The sequence below is a fragment of the Tigriopus californicus genome, chromosome 1, assembly GCF_007210705.1.
Source record: "Tigriopus californicus strain San Diego chromosome 1, Tcal_SD_v2.1, whole genome shotgun sequence".
NCBI lineage: Eukaryota > Metazoa > Arthropoda > Copepoda > Harpacticoida > Harpacticidae > Tigriopus > Tigriopus californicus.
In genome coordinates, this window is record NC_081440.1 from 7,374,469 (window position 1) to 7,399,637 (window position 25,169).

The window sequence follows — 25,169 nt, forward strand, 5'->3', positions numbered from 1 at the left end:
CTTTTGCATCTTCTTGTGGCTGATTGGCTGATTTACCTAGATAACTTTATGATTTTGACCAAAACCACAAACTATTTTTCCGACCCCTAGTTTTTATCAACTCAACATTTATTAGAAAGCTACGTTTAAAGGATGTTATATGCTTAATTTTTTGGTAAAATTTGGACCTAATCTGGCGTGGTTTAAGAAATGTTCTGGCATAGTTAGAGCACGCGTTTGCATTTTAGACAGTAAAGTTATAAATTGAACCTTCTCTCTCACCAATCGTGCTTGCGTCCGAACCATACCAAATATAATTTGCATGTGATAGGGAATCGTCCATTTGAAAAGTCTAATATTAGTTCTTCATTGTCCTGGTAGCACAAGCAGGAACTTTTGCATCTTCGTGTAATTTCTCAATTGATTGATCTAGGCCACGATATCAAAGGGCAAATTTAAATGACAATGTCAAATAAAAAGGTTGTGAGGTATAGGAAAGTTGCAAACAACATTTGTCACGGCAAAAGCGTCTGTTTTAACATACCTAGGAGCAACCTCAATTGCTATACACAAGTGTTTCTTCAACCAACCAAGCGAGTTAAACGACAGCAAAAATCGAGCAAGTGACTGTGAAGTGAATCGAAATGGGCTCGAAGATTGCCATCTAGTAAAGGTAAGCTCGAAAAACGTATTCAATGATCGAAAGTTNTACACCGTATTCTCCACTCTTTTCGGAAGGTTCGCTCATTCCTTTCTTTGGTGAGCTATTTGAGGTCAAAATTAGATCCTGAGCTTCTCTGAGAGTATTTGAAGCCACGTGAGTGTGTACGTGTGCTCAAAAGGCTTTCACAGTTCGCCTCAAAACTCTGTGGCAGACAAGAAAGGTTGCTAAACTTTTGGCCATTCTACCATTTGGATGTACTCGCAATTCCTTGGCTTCAGTCATTTTCCCCATACGAAGAATTTGGTCCATTTTCCTGCCCCTTTTCTACCTCTCCACTGCTATTTTCGAGGCGTACCAAGGGTCAAGAAAGTTTCGTGGCCTTTTTTCGACAGTTTGAGTGAGATTTGGCCTTTGAACCTACCGACCCACACAATTTCCGCCAGTTTTGCTCAAAATGTGGTTCCAAAATCCCAACATATTTTAATTTAAATCAATTAACCATTGTGAGGCATGTCATACCTTTCTGAACATCTAGGAAAAGTTGGTCATTTTGTAACTCTTGATCCATGAAACGTCCCTAATTGAACTCTTGACTTATTCACGACCGAGTTCCTCTTAATTGAGACTATGCCATGTTTGATTCAAGAACATTCGCGTTTTGATCAGGCTCACTTGCCATATACTATTGTATAAAATTGTACGACCATAGCATGTATTGATTGACATTGTTGGCTCTTGATCAATAATGAACTTGAATGTGGCCTAGTCTTCGCGTTTCCCGAATGATGCATTTGATTGGACCGCATGAATAAGATCCTGTTCAATACCGACCCTCCGATTGTGAGTGAGCTTTCATCTATTCATTCATTTCTTGACAGAGACTTCTGTACACCAACGTACTGTCTAGTAACACTGTGTCATCCACGACGAATATGCTATGCTCTTGGAATAGATCTGTTCTCCTCCAATGTGGGTGAAGCCCATGAAGGGAAACGTTTGTTCTCCAATTGCAATTGCAAGAAGAACTGACTCGAAGCAGTATGGTTAGTCGCCAAATGCATTATTCCAGGGCCAGGAAAAGTTTCCCCTGGAAGTCCACGTCCGTTCTGGCTTTGCCTTTGCACTGGGATGAGTTCCACTTTTGTTTGTTCCATGATATGGAAAAGACAAGAGCTTCAATTCGTACATACTCATGTACTACTGCGTACGTACAGAGAGAGGTACTTGGACCGACGTACCATGGACTTTCAGCATGTACTCCAATGAAAGAGGCAAAAATCGAGCTTGAGTAACTACTGTGGCGTAACATAGTCAAGATCAAGATCAATCGACAAGGCCAACTAACTTTATCGTCTTCTTATCCTAGAAAAACAGACACTTCACCTAATGACTGACGTGTGAGATACGAATGGTGGTGGTTGATTGTCACTACGATGCCATGACTAATTTCGAAATGCAAATATTGAGTGGAGCTTAGCATGGAGTGTCTTTTTAAACGTTAACGAGTTCACAACTATCTTTAATCCGCACGGAAACGGGAATGGTTGGGAGGTGAATTCAGGTGTGAGGGACAGTTTTTGTATTCCATTGTTTGCTTTACCTTCATTGTTTCTCTTAGGGATTCAGAGATGAACTTTGGGATTTGGTATTCAGTTTTTTGTTGCTTGGAGTTTTTTCCTTTCCTTTAATTATTGAATCACTTCTTCGTCACCATTGGAAACGAATTTGATCCATTAATCGCGAGACTTCAAACATTGTGATAAATGGAGACTCACCATTGCTTATGCAAAAACATGATCATCCAATCCAGTTTGACAAGATGACCAAATATCGTCCAACAAACGATATCCCACTTTTTACAAAGGAAAAGGAAATTCTTTGTTTATGCATTGAATGATGATCTTGACTTGTACAATCGTCGCATTTGGATGTAGGGTGTATACTCATTCATGCCTTAGCTTTGTTATCGGTTGATTTCCCTCATTTCAGCCTTCCCTGAGGGTTCAAAACCAGGGCCCTCAAGATGTTGGGCATCTTCTCAGGCCTGAAGAGCAATGTGCCCTTATTGTCTAAAATCGAGGAGCCAAAAACAGAGGGCGTGGTCAATCGGCTTCACTATCGCATGACGGTTATGATCCTCTTTGGTTGTTCGCTCCTCGTCACGGCCTTAGAATGGGTTGGAAACGGCAGCAAAATCTCCTGCGTCATGGAAGGGCCTGACGATAGTTGGGTGGTTCCACCCAACGTAATCAACACTTATTGCTACGTGCTCAGTACCTTTGTGCTCCCCAAACACTACAACACCAAAATCGGCCACACCTCTTCACAAGTGGGAGTGGGCACTTACAACCCGAAAGAGGACGACGTCAGCTACAAGGCCTATTACCAATGGGTGCCGTACGTGCTCTTCCTTCAAGGCTGTTGTTTCTACGTGCCTCATCTCATATTCAAATTGTGGGAGGGCGGCAAAGTGAAGAACATCATCTCCGGCCTGCACCAATGCATCATCGACCGGAAGGATCGCTGCGAGAAGGAACGCATTCTGGCCCAATACTTTGTCGATAGCATGCATTCGCACAATTTTTGGGCCATCAAGATGTTGTTTGTGGAGTTCCTCAATCTCGTGAATGTCATCTTGAACATCTTTTTCGTGGACGTATTCCTCCAAGGCGAATTCAGTACCTACGGCTATCAAGTGATCAAATTCTTAGAGGCTGACCCGGAGAACCGCATAGATCCAATGGCCACTGTGTTCCCTCGAGTGACGAAGTGCTCGTTCTACAAGTATGGACCATCGGGCACCATCCAGACCCACGATGCTATTTGCGTGCTCCCGGTTAATATCATGAACGAGAAGATCTATGTTCTTTTGTGGTTCTGGTTCATCCTTTTGAGCTTCGTCACGGTAATTAGTCTCATCTGGCATTTGTTGTTCTTGGTCACACCTGGCTTGACGAAAACATTCCTGAAATCGCGCACCATGAACCAACCCGATCTGCACCTTAACGACATTGGACGACATTTCGAAGTGGGAGATTGGAAGTTATTGTATATATTGGCGCGCAACATGGAACCATTGGTTTTTGGTGAGTTTCTGCGGGAACTCTTCGGCACTCTAAAGAGTGTGAACGAAAACAACAATCCTTCCTCCAAGCCTCTGATGACTTGAGCGCTTTTCATCATTGTGAGCCTTACTTTATATGTATTGTAGGCTTTAGAAGAGAATATGAGCTATTCCACTATCCCTCACTACCGCTATCTTCAATTTCGGGTTTTTCGTGCATTAGTACTTTGTCCTAAAGATAAATCATATAAACAATACAATTCATGGTTCCTTATGCGAGACAAAGTTGGCTTGGCGTTTCCACCTTTTTCTTCTTCACCTTTAATTTACCTTTACCTATTTCTAAGGGGTTTTCTCGAGTTGTTGAAGGAAGGCTCGTGAATGCTACTTCAATTTGGGTCAGGCTTCCCGTACTTTAGATTAGCATTTCTCAAATTCCCTTGCTATCAGCAACCATAGAAATTTTATTGAAGGGGCTCTCTGAAGGGGCCAGGAACTGTCTTGAGTTGGTATTGGATGGGAAAACTCCGTCCTCCATTAATAAGCCTTTCGTTATGGAAGCCTTAATAACTAGGGTTGGTCACACTCAGTCACTACTTGGCTGTGGGATGAACTAGGCTTTTGTGGGCTAAAGGGACAGAGGCACTGACACTCTTGATTTGATTGAGGTTTAAAAAAATCTAATTCATTGTTCAATGCCGACTAAATGTACCCCTAATTTCCATAGAATATGGTATCTATTATGATGCAGGCAGATCTTTTTTTCAGAGCTCGAAATGCATAAAGGAGTAAAATTGAAGTTGTTCCCTCAGATGTTAGCTTCAGATTTAATATTTACCTTAAGCAAGAAAATTGCCAAAAAGAAATTGAGTATTTCTCTCGAAACTTGATACAGCTTTTAACCACCGTGTGTTGTCATCGTGGATTTCAAGGTCGTTGGGTGATTTGAGCACGACTTATGGTGTCCAAACGATCCTTTGAGCAAAGGAGCATCGTGACCTTGGTCACATGGAGCAACTGACCCATTGCTCAGCCCATGCAAATGCTCGTTAAATTTCCGCTCCATCCTCGAGAGAAACTTCACAAACTCCCCGTGCTATCGTTCAAGTTACATTTCATTACAGATTAGTATTACATAACGTCCTAAGATTCGGTGGAAGATCTTTCCAATACAATTTATTGTCAATTAGCACCCCAATAAACTTTACGGAAGTAGAGCTACGCCCTGTTCCAACCTGTTAAATTATGTGCCTATTGCTTGTTAGCACAAAGTCGTGGTTTTTACTCCTACGGGAAGTGTTCGGCACCATCAGTTTCGTCTTTTTTTAAATTAGTCGTCAGTTTGTTGCTTTTAAGCCATTTCATCAAACTGTTAAACCTAGAGTTGCATTTCATCTCCATTTGTTTAAGATAATTGTCAAAATATTGAAAAGTTGTGTCATCTGCAAACAGCGTAGTTTTAAAAGTTTTTACCGTTGGAAGTTCAGTAATATTAATTAGAAACAAAAGCGGGCCTAGTTCACTTCCCTGAGGTACGCCTCAGGACATAGGAATAAAATTAGAAATGATGTCATCCAATTGCACACATTGTTCCCGTCCACTCAAGTAGTTTCGGAGCCAAGTTGTTTGATGGTCATAAAATGGGAGAATAAGAGCTTCATGATATGAGTTACAAATTTGATCATTGATTAAGCCAGTTAATTGCTCTATCTCTTGGTATAGGGAATTTAGCGCAAAAAATAGTTGGCGTATCAAATTGGTAAACTCAAATCTCTTTCATGGCCCTGCAATGGAAGTCAATAGATTTGTCTTACGCAAACAAGTGACTCTATCTACTAGTTTCAATTGGAATCATATATTTGTTGACTTTATTTCTTGTCCACAGGGCCTTTTTTCTCTCGGTGAAGTGTAACTAAAATTTGGACATTCATTGAAGAAAATCCAACATAGATTGATCGCTCTTTTGGTTCCTTATCTTGTTCAGTTTTTTTGCAATGCACACACCATAATGCATCCTGTTGTAATGATAAATCTTGTGTAGACATTCAGACAAACTCGCCCAAAAAAACACAAGGACTTGAGCGGGGGCATCAGTAGTTTTGTTTTAGTCAGTTCATCCCCAGAGCAAAAGTCATCATGGTGGGAATTATGGAGTTCTTCTCAGCCCCGGGTTTTCACAAGCCCTTCCAAGCCAAAGCGTTTCAGGCCCATTGGGTTGTGGGGGTTGTCTATAAACTCCATTCTATGACTGGAACGGTGCTGTTCTTCAGTAGTTGTCTCGTCTTTATCAAGGAGCTAATGGATGATCACATCCATTGCATTCAAGATGGAGCAGGGGAAGATAGCGGGAAGGTATGTTATATATAAGGATTAGTCTGTGGCCAAAGTTAGTGCATTGTAGCATCTGCATATTCTTTTATGTTATGTTTACTGTGATATCACAATTTGGTCAACATTGCCATTCCTTAATTTTTATTATACGTTTTCGTTTACCCATCCATTGCTGAATAGGTTTGTACCTTTTTGCCGCATGGTATTACCAAAGGTCACAAGGCATATTTGTTATCATAACTTTGATTTTGTTTCCTAGATCACAGAAACGGCATTCAATAGTTATTGCTACATTAGCTCTACGTTCACTCTTGCTAAACCACAGGCTCGGGCAGCCATGGACTTTGAATATGCACACCCCGGAGTTGGGTCGTCTTATTCAAACGATTACCATTCGAGAAACGATTATGATTCGAGAACTTTCCACAACTATTACCAATGGGTGGCCTACTTGTTGTTCATCCAGAGTAACGATTATGATTCGAGAACTTTCCACAACTATTACCAATGGGTGGCCTACTTGTTGTTCATCCAGAGTCTGAGTTTTTTTGCCCCATTTATGATCCACCGATTCATTCAAGATGGTCGAGTTCAGCGCGTGATTCAAGATGTGCACAACATCGTCGCCTACTCCGAGACTCGGGACGACATGTATGGTGATATTTGGGTGTTCATTCGGGATTGGTATTGTCATCAGACTTGGTGGGCTATTAAGCTGGTCATGGTGGACTCGCTCAACCTCATCAACATTCTATGTAACATTTTCTTCGTGGACTGGTATCTGGGTCATAAATTCTTACTGTTCGGTGCTCGGTCCATCATTGCCATGGTCTCAAACAACGACTTCGCGCCCGATCCATTTGATGATTTCTTTCCGAAAATGACCAAGTGCTCGATGTCTATATTCGGTCCCTCTGGGACGGTCCAGAACCGCGACGCTCTCTGCATCATGAGTGTGAACATCCTGAATGAGAAGATCTACTTCGTTGTCTGGTTTCTGTTTCTGTTTTTGGGCGTCTTCACGTTGATCCACCATACCATTGCTGTCATCATTATGAGCTCACGGTGTATCAGAAACTCCTTTATATGTCTCTATATCAGCCCCAAGAGGAAAGATCAAAAGAAAAATTTAAAGAAAATCCTGGAAATGACCAAGTTTGGGGATTGGATGATGCTTTATTTGCTGGCCAAGAACACAGACATGGTGATCTTTGGGCAGATTGTCGAGAATCTTAAGTATCCAGATTCCCATGACTGTCTCGAAGAATTGGACGAGGAGAATCAAAAGATACTTGAATCGAGAAACTACGAGACTGTACAAATCAAGTCTACGCAGATATGAAAAGTATGAAAATGAAATATAATCGATAATGCCTCATAAGCTTTAAGATTAGAAAATGGGAACTCTTGTCAGTCATGCATCACATCTATATTTGAATATATAGCCTTTTCTGTTGTTATTAGCGAGAATAAGACATCAAAGCATACTTTATGGTGTCATAAATAGTCGGTAGGTAGTGTACGCGTAACATGGACAGAAAATTAATGTTTAGAAGACAAAATCGTATCAAAAATTGAAGTCAAAGCAATAATTCAACAGATTACATTGATAACAAAGTAATGGCGATCGAGTGATGCAAGTTATCATGTTTTCTTCATATTTTCGCTAAATGCTTACGAAAAAAATGAAACTAAAAAGCTTTATCATGATCATATTCATGTTTCTCCGCTCAGCATTATCTTCTATGTGGGTCACTTTTTGCACAGTTTGTCTTCCCAACTTCCTCAATTTATGACACATACTGATTAGATTGTTCTAACTGAATGAATTCCAACTCATCACGTGAATACAATTGACAAAATTTTTGAATGGTTTGGTTAGATCTAAATATCGAGGACATTTTTTCACTTAGCTCTTTCAAACTGAAGCATTCAAGCCAAGGGCAAGATAATTTCTTGCATGGTTTCATCTTACAATGTGCTCAAGTTAATTTACTTGCTTGCAAATATAGAATAAATTTTTGTCCACTTGTTGGTGTGATGAAGCTTCCAAATCCAAATTTCTTTTCAAGTAGAAAAACAAAATATTTCGCAGAGACTTCAAGACTATTGCCGAAATGAAGCGGAAGAGAGTTTTCACATTGGATATAAAACAGCTAAGATTTAGCTATTTGAACTTAAGTCTTAAGACTATCTCCTTGAACTTCAGCACTTGATATGTGGAATATGGAATATCTTTGATGAGTAATAGCAAAACCCATTCTTGGTAATCTAACAATACAACAATCAAAGATTGTCCAAAACCTTTGTGTCACAACCTCAAACTTGAGAGTCTCACTTCTGTGGGGGTGCCCAACGGTGCCTCGTTATTTCTATCACACTTTACAATGGTGTCTCTGCTTCCAAATCATCCATTTCGGTCCCTCTTCCTTCCGGTCGCCATTTGGGGTGATCCAGTTCCGGTTGGGATGGGTTGAAAAGAGGACCACGTGGTGGCAAGGCAGATGGGTAAACGGAACCCTGACTAGATCCATTACTGTCAACATCCGTATGGTTATTATGGTTGGAGTAAACAGAATTGGGTCGGGATGGAATGGCGGCCACTTGAGCTTGGTCACCATTGGCTTGTTGTCATACCACACTCGTGGAGGGCAAGTGATGGTGGTGGTGGCTGTCAAAGGCTTCCACAGTGGTAAACGTGCCAATAGTTACGCTCTTCTTCCTTTTGACATTATTCGTGGCTAATGCGTTGAAATTGCGAGGCATTGTGGCTGTGGCCAAAGCCAGTCTGGAGGGCGAGGATGGAACACCTTCCCTCTCCCCTCCTCCCCCTCCTCCTCCTCCTCCTCCTTCTCCTGTTCCTCTGCCACCGTTCCTTCCTATTAGGGTTCCCATGATTGCATTTCCATTGACGGAGGTGATGTCCCCATTGTGTTTGACAACGAGCATGCTTCGACTGATTTGCGTCATTTGGCCGAGCGATTGCGGAGAGGTCGGATTTGAAAGTGGGCTCAGATCAGGGGTGAACCCATACTCGCTCATTGGAGGCGGAGGGATAATTGGAGTAGTAGCCAGGTCCTCTGGCCCCCCATTTGTTCCATTTATTCCGTTCGCCAAACCGTTGTCGGTGGTCATGAAATGAGCGCTCCTGGGTCTTCCGTTCGAAAATGTGCTCTGAGCGGGCAGTGTGGAGGAAGAAGAGTGACTGAAATGGGAGCGGGGTCGTTGCGGGCTAGACAAAGGTGGCGATCGACCCCCGTTCATGCCCCCGTTCATAAAGGGCAGCGCATTTTGAAAGGTCTGTTGAATCGACGGACTCATGGCTCCACGTGAGGTTATTTCAGCCGTGACGGGTATGGTACTAGGGTGGCTGTGGCTGGTCCGAGTTAGACCAATGACACTGCTCACGCTAGGGGAGCTCACCATCGGGTAAGAATGATTTTGTTGATCCTGATGTTGCTGTCGTTGCTGTAAGAATTGTTGTTGGCCTAACTGATGGTGATGGTGGTGATGATGGTGGTGGTGGTTGTTGTCATCGTGGATTTCGAGGTCGTAGGGTGATTCATGTTGAATTGGACCGCCATGATTGGAACAGGACACGTGGTGCCCAAACGATCCTTTGAGCAAAGGAGCATTGTGACCTTGGTCACATGGAGCAACTGACCCATTGTTCAGTCCATGCAAATGCTCGTTGATTTTCCGCTCCATCCCCGGGAGAGACTTAACAAATTCCTCCTGTAATCATTCAAGTCATTTATCATTAATCAACAACTATTCCTCTGATCAAACATGGTCCAACCAACCTCTGAATCAAAGCGATTGAGAAACGCTGAGAAGCACAAAACGGCAGAAATCTCTGATCCCAAGAAGGCTAAAACGGCCAAGATAAACGACCATCCGTAGTAATAATGAGGCGACAAAATCGGTGTTTGAGGAGCTCGATTGGGATGAAAATTTGACATCCCCTGTGGCTGCGGCTGAGAGGAGAACTCCTCTGAGAGAACACACACAAAGATAATCAGAGCACAGCCGAGAACCAAACCTGCAAAAGATGAATAGCAATGGTCACTAATCCTGCACATTTTTTGCTCTATAGATTGGGTACAGTGTATGTTTGAAAGTTCCCAGTGATTTAAATGTTTTTCTTGTCTAAATGTGCAGAGTGATGAAGAACGAAGGAACGATCTTTCAAGGCATGGAACACCGAAGGGAAATCCTCCCAAATCAAAATCACTTTTCTTCCGCCCCACTAATCAAAAGGGTTTTTTTGCATCCCAAAATCCAGGGCCTTCAACCATCCCGTGCTGTTCTTCGATGGTCCTGGAGGAGTCAACCCATTGCCAGCCATGAACCACCAGAATGGAACAAGCAGGGAATGTTCAGGTCTTTGGGGAAATTTGGGCGTTCCTGAACGTGTGTAGCCACCCAAATGGGAAAGGAACACCGTCGTCGCTTTCGTTGTCGCTTTCACTCCGTGTGTCAGTCTGTCTGTCGCTCTCTTTCTGCGCCTAGTGCTCGCTCGACGAGATTTGTCTATCAAATGGAGAAATCTGAACAGAAAATGGGAGGACCAGAACGAAGAGAGGGGGAACACTTTATACGAGTTTTCCAGATAGAGAGACAGACGACTTGCGAAATACTTTCCACTTGAAGGAATTGCATGTCGTTACTTGAACAACCATTCAGTATTTTATTTCTTTTCAATGGGGTTCCTCCGGTTTCTTGCTATTCAGTTTGACTGGAAATGATAGTGCCACGAGAGGACGTATCTCTATCTATTCTAATTTTTTCACAATAAGGTGGACGAACAACTCAACTCGCCCTCACAGTTTCATATTTTTTGAAGAAACAGACATTCGGGGTTTCTTTCTACTTCAGCTCCGTTGTCAAGTACCGACAAATCGGTAGAAATAAAAGATAAAGAAAAGAAAAAGTGAAACAGACTTCTCGCTCAGTATGCTTTAAGAGAGACCACTTAATTCGTGTCTCTGAGAAGGGCACCCAAATGGCCGAGATTTAGGCCTAACGTTGCCTAACGTCAACCGGGAGGGGGGGAGATCCCCTTCAATTAGTTGAAAAAGGAATCACTTGGAGGAGAAAGAAGACAATAGCTCTGTAAATAATTCAAGCATAAAAGAACAACAAAATGCTGGTACAAAAGTAATAGGTTGTACAAATTTGAAATGTTGAATTCAATACAAGCTAAATCAGCAAAGTCTGCAGTGTAAACGCATGGGAAAAGTCATCATGACCCATGCAAAAGGCCATCTATGGCCGAAGCTGGTGAGGGACAATAATGCTCTTTGAACTGTCCAACAACTCATCTGACGTTCAAATAATGACTTTTTACCAACGCTTTCTTTGATTTATTTGGCTCGTCTGTATGGTAAGCCTATGAGCGGGCATTTCTCGAGAAGGTACGTATGTTTGATTACAGAAATTATCCCCTCGTCTTTTTGGTCCTCTTCCTCTCTTTAACTTACCATTCCACTTCGCCTTCATCCGCCTTGAACAGCGCTTCTCTTAGTTGAACTCCGAAGTGCAGTACTGAAAACTTGCATTTCATTTTGTCCCTGGAAATGCACAATCTAGCTACAGGCCTCATCCTTGGAGTTCAACTGTGAAAACGAGAGACCCAAGAATGATACGGCCCTTGGCAAGCATGGCCTCGACCATGTCAAGTATTCAGAATGTATTAGCATTTCACAGAGAAGAAACAGCTACAGTTCAAAAGGCTTTCATAAACATTCAGGTGCGCTCTAAGTATATTGTCAGAAACGAGGGTTTGGTGGCACCTTTCTGACCTGGCATTTCAATGTCTCCATAACCTCCAAGCAATGGCATTTGATGATGATTTGACCAAATTGTAAAGGATTTGAAAAGATCAGTTCTTTTGAAAGCTCAGTTTCACATTTTTGTAATGGTCGTTAACGAAAATTGTTATAGTTCTTGTATATTCTCCCTTATGTTTCAAATGGTACTTACAAGTAACCCGAAGTAAGCTCTATGAACGTTCATGATTACTCCTCAGTATTTCTCTTCTTCCTCTGGGGCAACGAGAAAAGGGTCTCCAAAGACGCATAAACTCTAATTTTGGAATTGTTGTAATAACGAATCCCATGCATAAATTCTAAATTCCCTTTCCGACAGAAGCAGCTTCATTTTCCTTTCTCTACTTCGGTTAGCTCGACTATTGTACGCGTACATTTTCTAAAGCTCGTTTGATGCAGAGCTTGGCAATAACGACATTAGTCTCTGCTTTCTACTTAACGGAAAAGCAATTGTGATGGTGTTTTACTCACAAGCACAAGTCCAATCATGCTAGATTTACACATGTTAAAGTTCTGAGGGACGTGCTGAAGGTACTGACTGACGTCGAAAATGTGAGTATTCAACTCGTATAGTAATTGTTAATTGCACCTCGACGAGTCCCAAGCATAGAAGTGAAAGAAGAATGTCACATTCTAAGTCAATTAGATATTGAAGCAGAGTATCATATACAGTACGTAGTAGCCTCCTTTTTCGGTGAGCCTTTTGGATTTCAAATTTGCCACCGTGACAAAACCAAAACATTTACCTTCAGAGTTACGGCAAACAGCCATCAACTTTCTTCATGACTTGCTGAACGATAACGAAATCGGCACACGCACTTTTTCCCTCACCAAACTGCTTGAATGGCTCTTTTTAAAGGATGCATGTTTCCCTGTGGAAAAGGATGAGTGGTGGTTCCTTCTACTGTCCCGTAGGTAGAGTGCGTACTTTCAACCACAACAAAGGCATCATGATTCAGCTCTCCTCCTCTCGTTCCTTTTCTTCTTTGGTTGGCTGTGTCCCGGTGTCCCGGTGTCCCCATACGAACCATCCATATATTGTCTGTCGTTTCCCTGAGCTCGTTGAAATTAGAATGGATGGTCCATTTAGTTGAGGGGGAAGGAGGATTTGAGCGAACCACGTGGTTAACTCGAGCCTCAGCTACTCAGAGTGTCTCCTTCAGACCATCCCTGCCACGTTACTAATTTCACTGAAATGAACCCGCACCACTTGGATCTTTTTCTCCTCTTCCTTCTCCTTCGTTGGGTCCCAATTCAAAGAAACGTAAGAGCGCTAAATGAAGCTAAATGGTGTTAAGCCCGAATCATCTCTATGTCCCGAATCATACTAGTAGAGTTGTGCATCGGATCCGACTTTTTGGATTGAATCTGATTCGTCAAAGTTGGGGTGTTGGATTTGGATGGTAATGATAATTTCCCTGTCCCTGAAGCTAATCCAAACTGTGAAGATTCACTTGGTTTATTTTTCTCAATACTTGACAGAAAACTCAAAACAAATGAAATATTTATTAAACTCCATTTCAACGGTTAGCGAGTAGCGTTTCAAATGAAAGATTACTGACGCACCCCAATGTGAGGGTGTGCCCTCTTTTGCAGGTTTCCTTAAGGCTACAGGGTATGGAATCTCCAGCACTTCAAGATGAAAAGAAAATAAGTTTAACTTATTTTGCTATAAAGTCATTTATAATATCTGATCCACCAACGAATTAGAGTTGATGGATCTGGATACCCTTTGAATATATAATGGTTCTGGCATTTTGATCAGATACTTGCCCGAGTATGACTTAAATCCTGCTACAGGATCAACACCCCCTGCGAATATTTGAGGGCAGCAAATTGAACAATGAAGGAGCCCGAGAGAGAAAAGAGTTGGACTTCATTGTTTTAACTAGCCTGGATTCTCGAGGGCTTGAAGGTGCTCTCAAAACGCACATTAAGCCTCTACGGTTACTAGAATTGATAATCAATCAAATCATTGGCTTAATTGCGATCCAATGAAATAAAAATGCGCACCTGAACGCCCGAGTAGAGGTCCACAAGTATTCCACCCAAGGCTTGAACCGCTACCGAAAAAAGTAATGCGTTACCGTTAACGATAGTTTTACAGAAAAAGATGACATTAAACTGCAATAAGAAACCGTTTTTATACATTTTTTTTTTAACATTTAGTAAATATGACGTGAAACAAATGACGAAAATGCAAGGGTACTGCAATATCAAGATGCAAGGATTCAAAAATTAAGGCTTGTTTGGTTTTAGTCTTTTTTTCACTTCTACTAAACATTTTGACAAGGATTTTTTCATCTTTCTGTTCATGGCTGAAAAGAAATGAGCATAAAGCAGGTAAGTATTCCACTGGCTTGACGAGAGGAAAATCAGGGTTACATTTTGAGGCTAACTTACGGGTTTCCGTGTTTGCAACTAGTTTAGTCATACGTCAAAGAAAATATAGATGGATAACCCTAATAATAGCCTCCTGAGATTATTTATTTGATCCCATCAGTGGCGAATAAATCAGTACATTTGAGACTGAACTTTGAAAAATCGGGGAGGAAGCCTTTACACATTTTTCTTTCTCGCATTTGAAAAAGAGGAAAGTAACTGTAACAGGAGGGCTGAAAATCCGTTCCGTTACCGATACCGTTACTTTTGCACAAAAGTAACTCAAGCGTTACTCAAGCACTGATTCCGTCCTTCTTGGTCAAGTATTTAAAAAATGGTCTGATTAAGAATAATAGTATCGGATTTGGCTTGAATTTGGAGAAGAAAGAAATTTTCTAATTGGAATTCCGAAAATCCAATTTGGATCGGTTTGGCCACCCTATCAGATCCAATGCACATCCTGGATATGTACTTTTTGTATAAGGAAATGAAATGTGTTTTACAAATCTTAGCTGTCGCTTAAGTTGATAGTGAAAGAAGAAAAAAAAAGAAAGCCTAAACATGTCCTGTTCCAATATGAATCCTTAAAAGAACTTACACTCGGTCATATGAAGAGCTGTCAAGTTGACGCATGACAACTTCACTCTCTTTGGCTAAGTGCTCGATCACCGGACACTTTCCCTCAGTTTTGCCAACCTCATTTCTTGCGACAAAGTCCAATACTGTGGGTAGGCTTTAAAGTGGCTGAGTACACAACTACTAGTCGTAGCTAATATTTCTACTACCCTAGTTTCTCTTACTTCGCTTTCCCCTTGGATGTGAAGGCTGTACGTAGGTAAGGCCACAAGCTGGTAAGAAAGAGGCTTAAGGAAGGTACGGATGTCGCAAAGCCAATGATGTACTCCGGATGGGTCTAATAATCATTTTCAACTTCCAACGAGTCTGGGTCGGTGTTAGTGAGATTCAGCTACAACAAGAACTTTTTCGGAGGGGCCATTTTTCACGGCTTTTCTCGCTCCAGCGACCAGCTGCACCATCCAAACTGGAGCAACTGTGCAACCCACGGCTCCGTGGAGAGTGCGTAGTCCATCATCATCTTGTTCCACTTCTTTCGACTACTTTTTTTGAATTACCCCTCCACTTCTCTCTTCAACAACTTACTTTCAACTTCCGACCAACGTAACCAAGGTAGCGTCGTTGTAAAGAGTTTAGGTTGGTCAATCATAGTGCCAATCATACCCACACGATTGTGTACCTAGTACGTATACGTATAGCGTAGCTCTAAATTGAACATGAGTTGGTCAGATTGAGCGAAGAAATGGGGACATCATAATGGAAAAGAAGCGGTTGCTTCAGGCCTTGGCTTCTGACACGTTCCATGGTCACTTATGGGATAAAACTAGTGGAGCAAATGATAAAACAGGTCATAGGAAGTGATTACGGGACGAGACGACCTATATAACGATTTAAAAATAATTTGGGATCAAAACACGACCAAGGATAAGAATTGTCTTACTAAGTCGGATTTCTCTCCCAATACCAATAGCAACAAAGCTTCAAATCTGGACAGGCGGTAGCAAGTATCAATCCAGCGCCGGTTCAGCAATAGACATTTATTGCCAATAGCGAATCATGTGAGCAAATAATGCAAACTTCCAGAGTATTGTAACATCGTTCAAGCAGAAACCTTTGCATTTACCAAAGCGTGCCAGAACGCATATATCCTCGTGGCTAAGGAGAAATGGAGGGAGGTAGCTCCTCTCCAGATCTTATCATCTTGGATAGTCAATCGGCTATTAAAGCCATTTCAAATGGAGACGATGACACTCTGACCTTAGAATACTTCATTGATGAAACAATGACAAGGTTAGCGGGATAGTTGCAACGAAAGTGATTTGGGTTAAGGGGGCCACTCTGGAATAGAAAATAACGAAATCGTCGATCGGTTGACAAAGCAGGGAATGAAAAAAGGCGAAGCAAGCTTTGTGCTACCCCATATTTCCATCACAAAATCAAGACTAAAACAATCAGCTCAAAAGATTATGGTGGCTTGTATGAACAAACTTTCCCTTGCAGTGGTAACAAAGAGCTTCTTCCCTATTTCAATTAAATCAAAAGCTTTCAAGCAAGAGTATGGTAATGAAAAGTATGTAAATTGGACAAATTATGCGTCTAATGACAGATCATGTCCTTGTTCGTTATTGTCAGTTAAAAATTGTCCGAGACCATGAGGATATCAGTCGGCAATGCGGTTTGGAATCAGATGCATCTTTTCCCTCGATTTGATGATGCCCATTCTTTAGGGAAATAGGAGCCCAAGACCTAGAAATGTAAATTATTGACTAATCGAACCCAAGAAAATCGCACGATTTGCCAGAAGAGACAATGTCGAGATGAATTGGTTAAACGAAAGGCAATGAAGCAATAACGAGGAGAAATAAAGAAAAAGAAAAATAAAATACCAACAACGGTAGGAACACGATTCAGCCAGACGATAAGTATTGCAAATGATTGCAAGATAAATGGTGGACAGATAATGGTTGGAGGGCAGAAACTTAGCCACAAAATGCTATAGCCATCGATGAAATAATGGCTCTTGCTAAACCATAAAGTTAAGTTAAGTTCATGTTATGGAATGTGGGCGAGCACCTTAACGCATGGAACTGTTGCCAAAGCATGTCTGTTTTTTGCTCGCATATATTTTGAATGAGCATTTCAGAAAGTGGCGTTTCGTCATCATTCAAGTTGGCATTCGGAAGCAGTGTATAAAAACCCGAGAAGATGAAAGATTCTATGGCAACCCAAGTATCTTGACTTGCTTAATCATTCAGATTTATGAACGTTCCAGCGAATGGGCAAAGGCGAGGAGGTTCGGCGATGTTATTCGCACGAACTTACCATTCCTCCTCCATCTTCACCTCCTCCTTCTTCTCGTCCCCTCTGCGAAAGTTCCTTTGGACGTACGTACGTGTTTCAGTCATCCTCTTGTTATAGTACGAAAGCCGGGGAAAAGTAAAACTTGAATGAGTTGTAAAAGGAGGATGGAGTAATGGTAACCCGGGTGGCGGTTGAGATGTGGAAATGCGTCTGCTCACCTTTCTTTCTGTCTTTCGCTCTCTCTCTCTATTGAACGAGCATACAAACGCCATGCAAATGAAATCTGAGCTAGAAAAAAGGCAATTTCCTCTCCCTTGAACGTGGTTCCAAATCCCAGTGCACTTGGAATCTCTTGGCGATGGCGAATCCGAGCGAATATCAAAGCTTTCAAAAAGGTCATAAATTTGGGCGCTTTATCGTGGAAAAAGTATGCCCTAGAAATGCTTAATTTGGTGGAAAATTCGGCAATGGATGGTCGAGTTGGAAATAGAAGAAGGGAGAACTGATCCAGAACATCAAATATACGAAGATGGATGAGATCAAGCAAAGCCCTTTGAAATCGGTTAAAAGACCATCCTGGAAAGTGTTTCCGTCACGAGAGCCGAAAATAAGCCGAATAGTGGCAAAACAATTCAATACTCTGCAAGCCCAATGGAATGTCGTCTTGGCTTAATTCAACCCCACTCAAGCGATAGTCGGGTATGATTGCCAGCCATGAAAAACCAAACGAGAACAGGATGTCAGTCTGATGTCAAAAAATGGATCCTTGAAAGACCATACATGCTGCTCTGCTGCACGAGCAAGAGACCGAGAGCTTCAAGTCGACCTTTGTTCGTTTCACTTATGTATATTCATGGAAATTATGCCAAGGCGGCTCAAATCCATCACGCTCAAAAAGACCAAGAGACTGGCGGATGTTGTTGATTTGGGTCCACCCTGTGGGGTTCCTTTGCCTTAGCATATTCACTATATCAAAATCATGGGGCTTTACTTCGCATTGCCAGGGGATCCTCTCCCTGGCGGAATTTGCATCCTCCTTGCAAGCTTACAATGCCATACGGTATATACTACTAGAATAATACGACGCTTCCTCTGCAGTTCAGTGGTGGCCTGCTAGCTTTGGGGGCATTCGGTCCATCCAAGAAGGTGGTCCGGGTGATCCAGGTCTGGGTGTGGGTGGGCATAGCAGCGTCTTTTGCATAATCCGCTTCTTTTCAACCTCAATCCAAGGGAGACGATGAAGACCAGGCGGGATATGGAACAAGCCACTGGCAAGCAAGACCGGAAGCAAAAAGCTGATGAATTTCTGGCCTGTGTGCAGGAGGGGTACAAGGGAACAAAAAAAAGAGGCGGAAAAGGGCTGCGAAGGATCTTCGTCAATTCCAAACACTGGTATATTGCTGCCACGACTGGTTACCTAAAGGTGGCAGTTTCTTCTTAAAACAGATGCTGCTTCACTCACCACAACACAAAAGATCGACCGAAAATGGTTGCTGCGAGAGAATCACCCAGGGAGAGCGACGTACGGTAGTTCCTGTCCTCAAAAGGAGTCTCGGAAGAAAAGGCGTCATGCATATCCAGTACTTGTGGGGGAGGGAGGCTCATGTCAAAAGACATCAATCCCGTGCTTAAGGGGAAATGGATTTGTATGTTCGACAATTGCTTGCCTTGAAAAAGAGCTGGCCTCGAAAGACGGTCTTTGACTTCAACTTCTGGCTTCGTCCAAAGACATCTAAGAGATGTGACTTGAGGACAGTAACATCATTCATTGTGACGCTTGATGGATGTGACCAACTACTTGGATCAATTTCGTACTTTCGGGCTCCTTTTTTTGGCCCGATGAGGCAAAATACGAAAAAAGTAATGGTTCATAAGAACGGAATTATGATCTAACTTGTTATTGTCGATAGTATCTGTAACCAGTCTTTAGTCATAAGAACAACTTCTACTTCATGAAAAGACGGATTGATGATTTGCCTTCCAATGCCAGCTCTATCTAAAAGTCCAAGATGATAATTTTTGGGGGAGTGACCATTCATTTTGCATGGAAGACTTCAGTGGCGTCATTTGTGGGTTCATTCAAGGGTCCCAGCGCCCAAGCAGTGTACACAGTATTCATTCCCACATTTCATGGGACTATTGGTAGACCTCGGTTCTGAAATGATATCTCTATCGGACACGTGAATTTGTCAGCACACTATTTGACCATTTTGGCAGAATAATGGGCCTAGAGTACATACAAGGGGAACTTTGGGGTCGCAGGTCTTCTGGTTTTCTTTAAAACTGAACTTCAATAATGGTTCATCGGGTCGAATCGAATCTATGTCTCTCTTAAAAATATCTCCGGAACAATCCCACTTGGTGGAGGACAATATGGTAACGAAGACGCCCAAGGACATTATCCTGGGGATCGTGCCTTGGATGGGCCTACGATCATGGTTGATACCAATGGTGCTTCTTGCCTTCCTTCCAAATTTGTGCGTGTACATTAGAAGGCTGTCCAAGGCAAGACGAGTGAATAAATAGAAATGGAATGAATAAGCAAAGCTTTGCTATTTCTGTGGAGAAGAGGACTGACTGCATACCCAGCCAGTTAGTCAGTCAGTCAGTCATTGGCTCTCCCAACCAACCACCCCCACACCCATTATATTAGCTTTTCAAGGGGAAATGAAAGGATCCCGAGTGTTTGCACAATGCGGTGCTGAGTGGACTTAGTCTTCAATTTGATACAGGAAGTACTCCAAAGCAGCGCAGGCCATTTCTTCGTCTTCTTCTTCTTCTTGCCTGTAAGCCTGTTCGTGAGTACTCGTAGCTCCCTGCTCCCGAAGAATATCATTATGGAAATGAAATTCCGCGAGCCAAAAGACGATGGTGACATAACCAATTTCATATGCTTTCCTTTTAGCGTCATTGTCGCAGAGTCCCACCACTCAGGACTGAACATACAGAGCAAATGAAACACGCTGGAGTCGGCGTCGCTTCATTATCCTGAGACAAGAATAAATAGTATGGGAGTGTTAGTCTATTCTAGAGTGATCCCCTGGCATGGCGCAAGGATTTAACCACAACCTACTACCAAGACAAGAGTCTATCAGGATGACAAACTCTTGGTCTTGGCAACCATTTTCGGTTTGGATATGATAATTTAATGATGCCAGGCAGAGGCGGAACTTTCCATTTTATTAGAAAATGATATGATATGGTTGAGCGCCGCTTTGGACCATCACCAACTCTGCAGCATAATGAGCTTGAAAGTGAGCGAAAACGAGGACTGGAAACAATTTTCCATTTCCTTCACTGGTCTGGCCCCCCTCCCCCGTCTCTCTCCTCCCTCCCTCCCTCCAGTCTTGTTACTCGTCTTACACTATTTGTAGTGAATAACATTATAGCTCACGACTACATACGAACAGCCAATGAACTGCACAGAACGGTGGTCCGGGGGTTTTGAAGTATCCCAAGTGCGATGTTCCACATGTGGCCAAACATTTCCCCTCAAAACTATCGCAGCAAAGTTGACAATGCCACCATAAGTGGTCTCTGGCATTTGGAATGGACAAAAATTTGAATTTCTAATTCAAACGATGAGAATGATAGTGCATTTACGAGGATCGCTATGAAGCACGTGGCGCTAGAGCCGTTCCTAAGCCACAGAAGGCAATTGTGAATGCATGTTCATTGTGCATTGCAGATGGTAGGTCGACCGGCCAAACCCTACCTACTGTACAGTACAAGCATTGATATGTACGGGTATATCTTGGATGGCAACATGGTCTGTTCATCTGCAATTTAGGGATTTTCCCTCGCAAGTACTATATGACGATGAGGCTCTTTATTGAACAGAGACCCAACAAACACGTGGGCCGGGCATTGCTCTAAGCAGGCACAAACATGGATTAAGCTAGTCGAGTCGACTTACCTCCCAAAGCATACAGACCAGAAGCCAGAAGCATTTTCGTTCCTCGAACGCAGTGGCTCAGAAATGTGAGTAAACTGGCTGATCCCAGAATGGCCACACTAAGAATGGTGAAGAGCGTCGAGAGTCTGGAACACAAAGCAAATTGATTCTAGTAGTGTATGTGGAAACCTGGCGCACTCTACGAACGATATAATACTCCTGCTTCTACTCTGGTTTACTGTACTCTTGGTACATGAATTCGAGGATCCCTCTTTCCATCCTGTATTTATATTCAGTCAGACGGGGAGGTTTCCCTTTAGCGAAAGAACGAGTCAAGAGAATGAAACCCTTGTCTCGAAACGGTGACTAAATGAAGCAACAAATGACCTGACATCTATTGTCCATGTCTCACGCACACAAGGACATCGAGATGATGCTTCCCGACCTAGTCCGTGTTCCCATTTGATAAAGCGAAGATACAGGGTCGGCAAATGTCACCAGTTAAGCGTATCTTCAAGAGCAATTCACGTAGATCATGGAACAAACATGGCTCCATTCCAGCTTTTCATCATTAGACTATGTTCCTTGCTAGTACCTCGTTTTGTCAAATAACTCAAAGAAAACGGGCCTTTGGGAAACGAAGTTCACGGGTGATGAATGTGCCACAAAGTCAAAGTCGACAGTTGTGAAATTTACGAGGCCTACGAGCGTATTTTCCCCTTCGAAAATAATATTTAAAGTTGAGGGCGTGACAAACTTTTTCCTCGGTGGTGAGGACTTCTAAGGCAATCCGGAACCAACCACCAAGATCGGCTGTCCCCAAAATAAACTTGGGCAGGATTGAACACTGTGCTCAAGACCCCCCCTCAACGATCGCGATGGTTGTTGCGATTCAGGAGGTCTAGGTGGGGCTGGCGAAATTGTGGCATAAATTTTAAGTGATTCATGTCCGGTAATAACTTTTGGGTTAAGAAAACTTTGGTTGGATCAAGGGATCGTTGGATCGTTACGAGGACAACAATGTGAAGGTTGTTCGACCTTTGGGTATACCAAGACCTTTAGAGAATGAGATCCCAAGGTGCAGGGATGGAGAGAGATGCAAGACGATAACCCAACCACCCCATGCTCGCCATATCTACGGTGTCTGTTTTACAATGGTGCCAGGATTATGGTGTGAGGTGCACAACGAGCAACTATGGAAGGCAAACACAAGTCCCCTTAATAGAGCTTCATCCTACCCAGGGACGAATTTTTAAAAAGGATTTGTCCCTCGGCAAGCGAACAACGCACAAGCGAGTCATGGCAGGAATAGTAAGTAATTCTCGGGGAAACGTATCTTGTTTTCCCAAAAAGTGCCCCACGGATTGGAGTCCCAACCCACGCCTAATGTGGTACAAACATCAAACGATCCAATATTTGAATTAGTGGGGCACAGATCCGTTTTGCGCAAATGGAGCTCAAGTTGGGCAATAAAGGTTTTGGACCCAAAATATACCCGCATTCGAAACGTGGCCAAAGCCAGGAAATAATAAAATTCTGGAGAGCGTCTCCCACGTTGGTCGTCCGGTCCATTGCAATGCCCGTTGCACTTCGGACTGACACAATCGGGGGCTAATTACCATTTTTAGTGGCCTCGATTGGGGTCACAAGGCTGCTTTATTGGAGTGCCATTAGAAATTGGCAGCCTCTCGCTTTCGCCAGTGTGAAGGAGTGCTAGTAGTACAATGCGTGGGTGAGTGCGATCCATTGGGCAAAACTTTTTTGCCTTCATTGCCCTGTGACCTGTCTAAGCACTCAGAAGGGGGAATCCGTTCAGCTACACGAGGCCCACCCACCTCCGAGGGCGTCTTCATCGAAGGGTGCGACGTGCCACTCGAGTCCAATCTCAATCCCCAACTGTGTTATAGACAGTGGCAGTGATGGTGGTGTTGGTGATGAAGAAGAGGACGACGACGGTGAAGAGGACTAAGATGAAGAAAAAAAGTCACGCAGGATTGTGCTCCTGAACAACCAGTCGTCGAACCAATGCGAACGAATGAAGCCTTTTGCACTAAGAGGCAATTTCTTTTATGACTTTGCAGACTCCTCCTGCTCGCCCTTCCCCTATCCTCCTTCCCGAGTGTCTTGCCCCATCCTGGATCCCCAACAAGTCCTGCCTGCGTTCTGTCTTCGATTCCAATTTTCCAGATCCTTTTTTATGGAAGACACATGTGCTTTGGAGTCTATGGTATGGTATTGTACATAATGCTACATACTCGGGCTACCCTCGAGCGACACAGATCGAGCGAGAGAGAGAGGGGGAAAAGAAAGCAGACGGGAAAGTAACAAAGTGACACGTCTCATCGAAACGGCTCATTTAGACTAGGTAAGCAATCAAATCATGATTGACCGATACTTATAGAAGTCCACAAAGAGATAGAACAGTAATGCAAAACATTCATATTACATGCCCAACCAACCAACTGACATTTATTAACAGTTCTTGGGCTCGTTGGCATAGTAAAAGAAGAAGAGGTAGTAGCCAGATTTTCTTTCGATGGCCCAGGGGCGCCATTTGCTTGATCCTATGCACGTTCTTTGTTATTGTATCCCAAGACTCCAGTGGGACTCGCCAGTATTGAAACAAAAAAGGACCATTGAAGACTCACAAAGCCTCTAAACCCCGAACTCTGAAATCCCACCCATGTCATTTCACTTGGGGGTTCCAGCCCAACTCCCCAGGTAGCCCTAGACCCACACTTTATGCACATTTTCATATGAAACCAGTAGTGGACCTTCGTAGCACGAAAGACGCACGTCCCCAAGACGGCTTTACTAGACTAGAATGGGATTTGAGCTACATTTTCCTCGTCTTCCTGCTAGCATACCTCATTCACCGGCATTTTACTCTGCATTGTTTGCCACCCTCCAGGTTGGTTGGTTGGTTGGTTCGTTCGTTCATTCCTTCGTTTGTTTGTTCGTGCATGGTTCCAATGACGACAGGGGAAAAAATCTTAAGAAAATCGAAAAGGAGAGGCAATACATCTCCCTCGATCTACGTATTCCCACTATATGGGGAGATGTTCTTCCTATTATTTCGCCTTTCTTTTTTTCACTCTCGACGAGGGCATTGAAGTTTTGAGTCTTGAGTAAGCACACACTTCACTTGATTTCAGAAATAATGGAATCCTCAACCACCGTCGTAAATCGCCGACATTGTTAGCTCCTATCATGACAGAGATTGAATTCAAACTCACTACTTTAAGTAGAGTGCACTATATGAGCTCGTATTGCTTCGGTTCCCGGACCATAAAAGAGGTGGTGACGAGAAATGGCAACAAGAAGAAGAAGAGGGGTGGGCTCCCTGGAGGGCCACAAAAAATGCTTGAGAACTTCGGAAAGGCCGTCCGTCGTCCCAACCTCTGAGCCTCTCTTTGCCGGCATAAACGAAAATGGTGTTCAATTCGAAATGGATACAATTGGAAGGCTTTTGAATGCTCTTGCGACCAAAACGAACCGATGGCAATCAAGGATTCCTTCCCGGTGGAAAATAGATCTAAATTTCCTGGTTCGTGACATAGGAATTGATTAGCACAAGAAAAACCACTACATAGTTTCCCAAATATCAACGGGAGGAACTTCAAAGTGGAGAAGTGTGGGAGAAATCATATGGCAGATCAGACCGTTTATTCCCTTATTCCTGGAAACCAAAGAGAATTGTTGTTGGTCGAAATGCCACGGACCCCAGAGACCTAACTCCCAACAAAACCGTCAGCGGCAACAACAACAGCAACAACAACAAAGTCTACAGCAACGAGAAAAGAGATGGGCCATACTCCAACATTGAGCATTGTTCAAATTCCTCTGTCTCTGTAAAATGAAATTCCGAGGCTACAACAGCGGGGCCAACAATTCGGTCAGGAAAACTTGCCTTGGGTCAGGCTGTTAGCAAACTAAACCCAACAGAGTGTCAAGAAAGTCGTGTCCCCTTTGGATGTCATCAAATGGAACATCAAATATCAGGAGGGGGCATATATTTCTTGACACCCTGTAAACTACCCAAGAGTGTTTTCGGTATTTTGACTGACTTGTACTGTTGATCAATCGAGATGATGGTGGTGGAGAACGTCTATGTGCAAAAGTTTTGCAAAAAGTATTGTGATATCT

At 42.9% G+C, this 25,169-nt stretch overlaps 3 protein-coding genes across 4 annotated transcripts in view; 2 read left to right on the forward strand and 1 right to left on the reverse strand.

Annotated features, from left to right (window-relative positions):
- Positions 1-504: 504 nt before the first annotated feature.
- Positions 505-3,981, forward strand: LOC131883126 (innexin inx2-like). Of its 2 annotated transcripts, none has more exons than XM_059230490.1 (2): positions 505-652; positions 2,633-3,981. In XM_059230490.1, the coding sequence occupies exon 2, from the start codon at positions 2,667-2,669 to the stop codon at positions 3,810-3,812; it is 1,146 nt and encodes a 381-aa protein (XP_059086473.1). In that variant the 5' UTR covers positions 505-652; positions 2,633-2,666; the 3' UTR covers positions 3,813-3,981. The 2 variants fall into 2 exon arrangements, with proteins under 2 accessions (XP_059086473.1, XP_059086482.1); XM_059230499.1 differs by lacking the exon at positions 505-652 and adding an exon at positions 2,186-2,204.
- A 1,591-nt stretch (positions 3,982-5,572) lies between these two features.
- Positions 5,573-7,442, forward strand: LOC131886089 (innexin inx2-like). The gene is made up of 3 exons (XM_059234327.1): positions 5,573-6,059; positions 6,298-6,485; positions 6,555-7,442. Exons 1-3 carry the CDS (start codon positions 5,844-5,846, stop codon positions 7,378-7,380), a joined length of 1,230 nt encoding a protein of 409 aa, XP_059090310.1. The 5' UTR covers positions 5,573-5,843; the 3' UTR covers positions 7,381-7,442.
- Positions 7,195-25,169, reverse strand: part of LOC131886071 (uncharacterized) — a 45,853-nt gene continuing 27,878 nt past the window's right edge. The window contains exons 3-5 of the mRNA XM_059234302.1: positions 21,045-21,169; positions 9,842-10,080; positions 7,195-9,773 (exon numbers count right to left, since the gene is read on the reverse strand). Coding sequence (XP_059090285.1) covers positions 8,670-9,773; positions 9,842-10,080; positions 21,045-21,169 — 1,468 coding nt within the window. The 3' untranslated portion in view covers positions 7,195-8,669. The remainder of the gene's footprint in view (positions 9,774-9,841; positions 10,081-21,044; positions 21,170-25,169) is intronic.

Bases quoted from the DNA above. Each gene is read 5' to 3' on its own strand.
- LOC131883126 (XM_059230490.1), top strand. From the start codon at position 2,667: ATGTTGGGCATCTTCTCAGGCCTGAAGAGCAATGTGCCCTTATTGTCT.
- LOC131886089 (XM_059234327.1), top strand. From the start codon at position 5,844: ATGGTGGGAATTATGGAGTTCTTCTCAGCCCCGGGTTTTCACAAGCCC. The intron at 6,060-6,297 runs GTATGTTATATA...TTTGTTTCCTAG, and splicing joins CAGGGGAAGATAGCGGGAAG to ATCACAGAAACGGCATTCAA. The intron at 6,486-6,554 runs CTACTTGTTGTT...CCAATGGGTGGC, and splicing joins AACTATTACCAATGGGTGGC to CTACTTGTTGTTCATCCAGA.